The 7,399-nt window shown below is 40.5% G+C and overlaps 1 protein-coding gene across 2 annotated transcripts in view; it reads left to right on the top strand.

The window, feature by feature from the left end:
* Window positions 1–284: 284 nt before the first annotated feature.
* Window positions 285–7,399, top strand: part of LOC107699891 (CD166 antigen homolog A-like) — a 27,789-nt gene continuing 20,674 nt past the window's right edge. The window contains exon 1 of one of the 2 annotated variants that reach the window (XM_016501318.1): window positions 285–531. In XM_016501318.1, the coding sequence (XP_016356804.1) occupies window positions 477–531 (55 nt within the window). In that variant the 5' untranslated portion in view covers window positions 285–476. The remainder of the gene's footprint in view (window positions 532–7,399) is intronic. The other variant, XM_016501317.1, reaches the window with a different exon arrangement.

Raw genomic sequence — 7,399 nt, 5'->3', positions numbered from 1 at the left:
ATCTTTTATCTCACAACTCTCGTAATTACAGCTTTTAGCGAGCATGAGGGAGGTGAATGGTGCTTCTCAAACGGAAGGCTGCATCCTAACATTCAGATGACCAGTACCGACTCGTTTTCTTTCAGTTTATTTTCGTGAATTTAAATTTTAAATGTGTGCAGCCTTCCGTTTGAGAGACACCCATAGATAAGCTTTGTTGAACTGAAAAAGGCTCTGAATGAGGAGTTGATTCCCCTTGATGGAATCGACTCTCTATTCCCAACGCCTCGGAATCGATTCTTTTTGGAATCGATTCCCAGCCCTACTAAAACCGCCCATCAGGGCTTCCGCAGATGTAACACGTGGGGAACAACCTCAAAGTTTGAATTTCCTGACGCATGCCGCGTGTGTTGTTGCGCTTTCCAGAACATTTTCCTGCAAGGACGCTCTAACGCAAGGGTATTTTCTCGAGACCGAGAGATCCAGACTGCCGAAAGATGCACCGGACCGCTCTTTTAAGGTGTCTGCTCACCGTATCACTGATTAATCAAGGTAACTTAACAGAATATATATATATATTTATTTTTATTTTTTATTTTTTTTTTGAAAATTGTATTTGAATTTTAGAATGTTCGCATACATAATTTTAGATCGTCTCTTCCGACATTTACTATGAGATTGACCAGTGAAAGAACTGAACAGTGTTTCTTTTAAGATCTTCTGAGAGTGATCGCACATGTTATGATATGAAGTCTTTTTAAAGAGAAAACGCGCGCCACAATTTCTCTTGGAATTCTTTCCAAAGCCTTTAATTTGATAGACTTATGATTTTCTATCTTTCTCAATAAAATATCTATCATCGGTGGTTTTCTCCATATAAAAGTGACATTTATTTCCATACGCGCTCGTTGTCCCCGCCCCGTCCTTTTATACCTTTTACTTGCACCTGTTTCGCTAGTGAGAAAAAATTGTATGATGATATGCTGCACAAATTAAACCTCGACGCTTTGGTTGTTACAAGTAATTAATAATTGATCGGAGCCTACATCTGCCTCTCTCTGTGAAGTGATTGAAATTGCGTTTGTTTTCATATCGTTTTATCGCAAGTGCAACAGTATTCAGTTAATGAAATAAAGGACACAAAAGACCGGCTGGTAAACCTCTGTTATTTTAAGGCACCAGCCCGTCTGTCAATGCAACTTTAAAGAGACTCATTCACCCTTTGGGCTGGAAGACCAGAAGCATAATGATAGTGTGTCCTGTGCTGAAAGATTGTTGGGTTGGAAGTCAAACTTAAACGTGTTGTGATTTGTGACCGTCTTGTCCTTAGTTGTAAGTAACAAAAAGTGTAATTCTTTAAACCAGTGCTGGATAAGTTTGATTTTACTAATTAAAATAATATGTATTTTATATTTTTAAGTATTTAAACATTTTATTACTGTTCAATTCAACTAGTTTTCTATCCTGCTAATGAGTCAAATTTTACATATATGGTTATCCTGTGATATGTCATTTTTTAAAGTCATTTTTAGTAGGTAATGAGGTTTCATTTGTGCATGTGGCTGTTTGTCTTCTAGATTGGCTTGAGAGCCAAACTGAGTTTACAACTAGTAGTTTAGTGCAGCATCTGTTTTTTGTTCTCTCTCCACCCCTCCCCCAAAACACACCATCTGCAATGTCACACCTGGTATGACTAGTTTAGATGGTGGGTTTCTTTCAGTTTGCTGCAAAAAAAAAAAATCACCTTTTTCCCCTTGAGAAGTCTGCCCTTCATTGATGAACATTGTTTTAATGACAAATATTGCTGTTTATGCTGGTCTGAGTTCAGATTTTTTTATAGTGCAAAACCGTCTCCAGGCACCTTAGCATTTTTATGGCTTTTGTATTGCAGACGTAATTTGCATATTTTCATTCTTGTGTAATGTTTCACTTCTTATTCCCTCCTTTATGGGCATAAATGGGCATTCCCTCCTAAAATGTTATTCTAATTTCAATTTCAAATTCATTTTACAGCCAGAAATCTTGCTTGTAATCACGATTGGCTAACAGTATTACTCACCGAGTAAATTGAGATTATGTAAAGCGAAATGTATTCATGTTTTAGATATGAGACGATCTTTTATTCAAAGGTGAATCATCCACTTAGAGTTACCTGACTGCCCTGTTGAACCATCTAAATCCATTTTATGGTCCCATTATAAAAGAAAGCAAATATAGCTCAACAAAAGACTGTTTGCTTAGATTAGAAGAACCTATTTCGATTCAAATGACTCATCCATTCAATCATTTAATATGCTTCCTTCAGTGAAAGTACTACTGTGGAAATAGAAATAGGCTACTATTGTCGTCCTCTTGCTTGTACTCTTTTCTTTACTGCAGAAGCACCTCTTTTTCACAGTGGCCTTCATAGGAACCAGTTTATCTGTCATCAGGCAAGACAAGAGAGCAATTGTCTGGTCTAAAGAGGGGAGACACATTGTTTTACAACAGGATAGGCATGTGTGTGCTTAGCACTGGCACTCTTGACTTGCAGAAATGCATCCTTTGAGATGCATGAAGTCCCCCATGGCTCTCTGTAACCTCCAGTGCACTTGCTTGGATCCACCCTGCATGCATTTTGGGATAAAATGTCAGGTTGTTTCACTCTTGTTATTCGGCTTCTCCAAGGCCTCCTCTGGACCCCTGCTGACTATATTGTTCAGCAGGTTTTCTTTAAAGTGCCCCTATTATGGATTTTTGAAAATTTCCTTTCATGCAGTGTGTAACAGCTCTAAGTGAATGAAAACATAATTTAGTTTTAAATCTAAAAGTGCACCGTGTATAAAGTTATTGTTTTTCAAAAGAAAGAGTTGACTCCGAGTCATGAAAACAAGTAGTTTTTAAAACAAATCTTTAGACAGACCAGCATAAACAGACCATAAAAGTGCCCCTATTATGGATTTTTGAAAATTTCCTTTCATGCAGTGTGTAACAGCTCTAAGTGAATGAAAACATAATTTAGTTTTAAATCTAAAAGTGCACCGTGTATAAAGTTATTGTTTTTCAAAAGAAAGAGTCGACTCCTTGTCAATCAAACAAGTAGTTTTTAAAACAAATCTTTAGCCGTTCCACGTTGACGTCATCATGAAACATTAGCATATTTATGCCCGCCCACTTGTTGCGTGCGCAGACCCGGGAAAACTTGAACCTCCCCACCCTCAAACACCGTAGCGGATTCCTGTGGAGAAGATGCTGTGCTCTGCACTGTGAGGGTAAATCAGTTAGGGTATGTCGAAAAACTCCCAACACATTTTCTCCTCCAAAATCAAAAATCATCCGACCTACATCACTGCAGAAGCACCGACCCAGTGTTTACAAAGTAAACGTGCAAGGAGGGTCAAACATCCTTTACAAGAAAAAAAACATAAAACAATGATGTAGGACGATTTTGAAGTTGGAGGAGAAAAGTGTTGGGAGTTTTTAGACAAACCCTGTCTTCAACCGTTGTACACAGAGTATGCATGCGCCTCGCAGAGCTAGACAGACTGGGTCATCAGACCAATCACCGCAGTTTAGCGTCACGCAAAGGAGGGGTTTGGAAAAATGAATCGTTGCTCGAACTGTTTGGGAGTCGTTGAGCAAAAAAGGAAAAAATAAATGGATATTATAAGACAATGAAATTGTTTTCTGACCTTGCATGCATGTCAACCTGTTGTTGGGGACTCCCAAAACCAAAATATGAACCTTTCATAACCCATAATAGGGGCACTTTAACTAATGCATGTACGATTGCGACATCTCCTGTGGACTCTTCTCCATTTGTAATTAAATTCAACCGTATACTCCCCACCGAGAAGCCGTTATCTCGCCCAACTCCTTTACATGCCCTGCATTTGAAAAAGACATTGGGTTACCATATGAGTTACTGCAGCACATACTTCTGTTCCAATCATCCATTTCAAAAGCGCCACCGAGACTGAAGTTTTGAATTGTATGTATTGCAAGAGATGCGTGTTAACCCTGTTGAGGGTGACAACGTGACTGAATTTGATTTGCAAATATTCGTGCCTCTATTTGCTGTCTCCAACCTGAAAACTTCTGTTTTGAGTTCGACTAATTTTGTTAGAGAACTTTTGTTGCTTCTTTTGCAGCGCTTTGTTTTTATAGTAGCAGTTGAGAGTAGGGCTGAACGATTAATTGCATTTGCGATAATATCGCGATATGAGAAAACGCGGTTTTTCAATCGCAGTTTCTTTATTTCTGGTGAGGTGAGGCCACAGCCAGAATTCGGAATCATTTTTACTCCTGCCCCTTCACTTCTGCTTGTTTCTTTGTCACATTTACTTCTAAAGAACCCCCTTTAAGGCTTAACCTGAGAGATTATTGCAGTCATATTGAAATGTGTTGATTTTCTATTGCACAGTGCAGAAGTTCTCTAAACATCAGTGGTTTCAGCCACATGTTCCACATTGTTTTTGGTGCATTTCTCACCAGTGATGTTAATGCGCGGGTGCTGAATCAGTTAAATGGAACTGCATGTAACCAGATCTAAAAGCAACTATCTGTGCCAATTAATCGACCTCTAGTTTGATTCTTTGAAAGTAGTTCGGTCGGCTCAAGTTGTGCTACTATTGTAAAATTCCAGAAATGTTATGAAGTGCCAAGAGGAGAACAAACACAGGTTTTCAGAGCTGCTTCAAACAAGCAGACACGGCTGCTATGTTGAGCAGCAGAAGAATGCAGTTCAAAGTAAGCTTTATTAAACCATAAAGTCGTATATACGTGACATAGTGGTTAGCCACTGTGTGGGTCTAATTTTAGCTCCCTTAGCTGGATGTTTTGACAGTAATTCTTGTTGCTGAAGACCTAAAGTTCACACCTCACATGCAGACGTCGTGTGCGTTTTGAGTTGTTTACTTTAGTCTCTTTAGACATTATACAAAGGCATAAAAAAAGTTATGATAGAGGAAACACAGTAGGATATCTCTGTATAGCACGTTGGTGGAGTGAAAATGGAGATTGTGTGCACGCACTGTGGTGCTCATTTGTGTATCTGTTTGCAATAGGGATGTAACGATTAACCGCGAGCCGGTCGAAAATTGATTCAAATATGTGACGATTCAAATCGGTTGAGATGACAAACAAATCGCGATACAATTGGAGTAGGAGTTTAGGCTATATGAATGTATCTCTGAGGGGAACTGACTATCTTTAGAAAAGTTTGTGGTATTTTCTTTTCATCTTTCCTCTGAACCATGGTTGCCAGGTTTTCACAACAAAACCAGCCCAGTTGCTACTCAGAACTAGCCCAATCACATTTCGGAGGGGGGCTCCCTGTTAAAAATCGCGTTCCGGGGGGTAAAATACACGTTTCTGGTGGGGTTCCCCTGGTAAAATTCGCACTCCAGGGGCTAAATATCACGTTATCGGGGTCACTTTGAAGTAGTGTTCATAAGCGCAGCTCTGCTTTGTTTACAGCGGTAACCCAGGAAACACTGTATCACTGCTTTTCATAAGCGCCACCTGCTGTCAGAGAGTGAGTCTGCATCTCATTCAAGCGGCAACCTCCCGCTCTCTCTCGTGAATCCAAAACACGGAAGTGACTTAAACTGTAATTCGTCAACTGGCCGCTAGAGGCTGGCTGCAAAAGGGAGTCAATCCCATTGACTCCCCATGTTAAAATGCCCAACTTTACAGCAGAAAAAAACGTTTACAGCCTGGTTCAAAAAATTCTTTTGGTATATATAGCTAGTTTTGCCCTTCATGACAACTGTGAGGGGGGTGGATTTTTTTTATAACTCATCCGTTTAAATTATATTAAGCCTTAGAAAGTTCTGCATAATTAAGGGCGTGGCCACTTGATTGACAGGTGGATTGCCGCTGCTGTCACCACCGTCGAGCTAGGTGGGCGTGGTTTCAGCAACCAGCTCCCACCTTTTTGCCCATTTTCGATTATCCGGGAGTGACGTGCGGTGATATCAATTCATGCATCACCTAATTTCATCGTAACATATAGGCCTGGCCTACAGAAAAGAACATTTATGTTTAATCTATGTAATATTGTGTTGGTCATACTATACAATGATTTATAGCTTGTCTTTGTTGAATAATACAGAACATAAAGAGCTTTAAAAAATAATTGCATATTAAATCGCAATCGCAATATTGGTAAAAAAAATCGAAATTAGATTATTTTCCAAAATCGTTCAGCCCTAGTTGAGAGGAAGCATCTGTACTGTATATGTTCAATTGAAAGCTCTTAATCCCGCACTGTTTGCACGATTAACCGCGAGCCGGTCGAAAATTGATTCAAATATGTGACGATTCAAATCGGTTGAGATGACAAACAAATCGCGATACAATTGGAGTAGGAGTTTAGGCTATATGAATGTATCTCTGAGGGGAACTGACTATCTTTAGAAAAGTTTGTGGTATTTTCTTTTCATCTTTCCTCTGAACCATGGTTGCCAGGTTTTCACAACAAAACCAGCCCAGTTGCTACTCAGAACTAGCCCAATCACATTTCGGAGGGGGGCTCCCTGTTAAAAATCGCGTTCCGGGGGGTAAAATACACGTTTCTGGTGGGGTTCCCCTGGTAAAATTCGCACTCCAGGGGCTAAATATCACGTTATCGGGGTCACTTTGAAGTAGTGTTCATAAGCGCAGCTCTGCTTTGTTTACAGCGGTAACCCAGGAAACACTGTATCACTGCTTTTCATAAGCGCCACCTGCTGTCAGAGAGTGAGTCTGCATCTCATTCAAGCGGCAACCTCCCGCTCTCTCTCGTGAATCCAAAACACGGAAGTGACTTAAACTGTAATTCGTCAACTGGCCGCTAGAGGCTGGCTGCAAAAGGGAGTCAATCCCATTGACTCCCCATGTTAAAATGCCCAACTTTACAGCAGAAAAAAACGTTTACAGCCTGGTTCAAAAAATTCTTTTGGTATATATAGCTAGTTTTGCCCTTCATGACAACTGTGAGGGGGGTGGATTTTTTTTATAACTCATCCGTTTAAATTATATTAAGCCTTAGAAAGTTCTGCATAATTAAGGGCGTGGCCACTTGATTGACAGGTGGATTGCCGCTGCTGTCACCACCGTCGAGCTAGGTGGGTGTGGTTTCAGCAACCAGCTCCCGCCTCTTTGCCCATTTTCGATTATCCAGGAGTGACACGCTGCCAAGATGGCGACAGCCTGCTCCGCCCACTTTGAGCTTCAAAAACGCTCTTCAGAAAACTACGGGTGACGTCACGGACACTACGTCCATGTTTTTATACAGTCTATGGTCCTCACCGAAATCATGGCAAAGAAAGCGGTACCGACTAGTGATGCAAAGTCCGATTCATTTCCGCGAACCAGTTCTTTTCGGACAGATCGGGTCATTGAACCGGTTCAAAAAGCCGATTCATCGGTTCCTGACGTCATCAAGCAATAACGTCTC

The sequence above is a fragment of the Sinocyclocheilus anshuiensis genome, unplaced genomic scaffold (assembly GCF_001515605.1).
Source record: "Sinocyclocheilus anshuiensis isolate Anshui unplaced genomic scaffold, SAMN03320099.WGS_v1.1 scaffold891, whole genome shotgun sequence".
NCBI lineage: Eukaryota > Metazoa > Chordata > Actinopteri > Cypriniformes > Cyprinidae > Sinocyclocheilus > Sinocyclocheilus anshuiensis.
The sequence above is the reverse complement of the archived record's forward strand: the minus strand, read 5'-3'. Positions and strand labels throughout refer to the sequence as shown.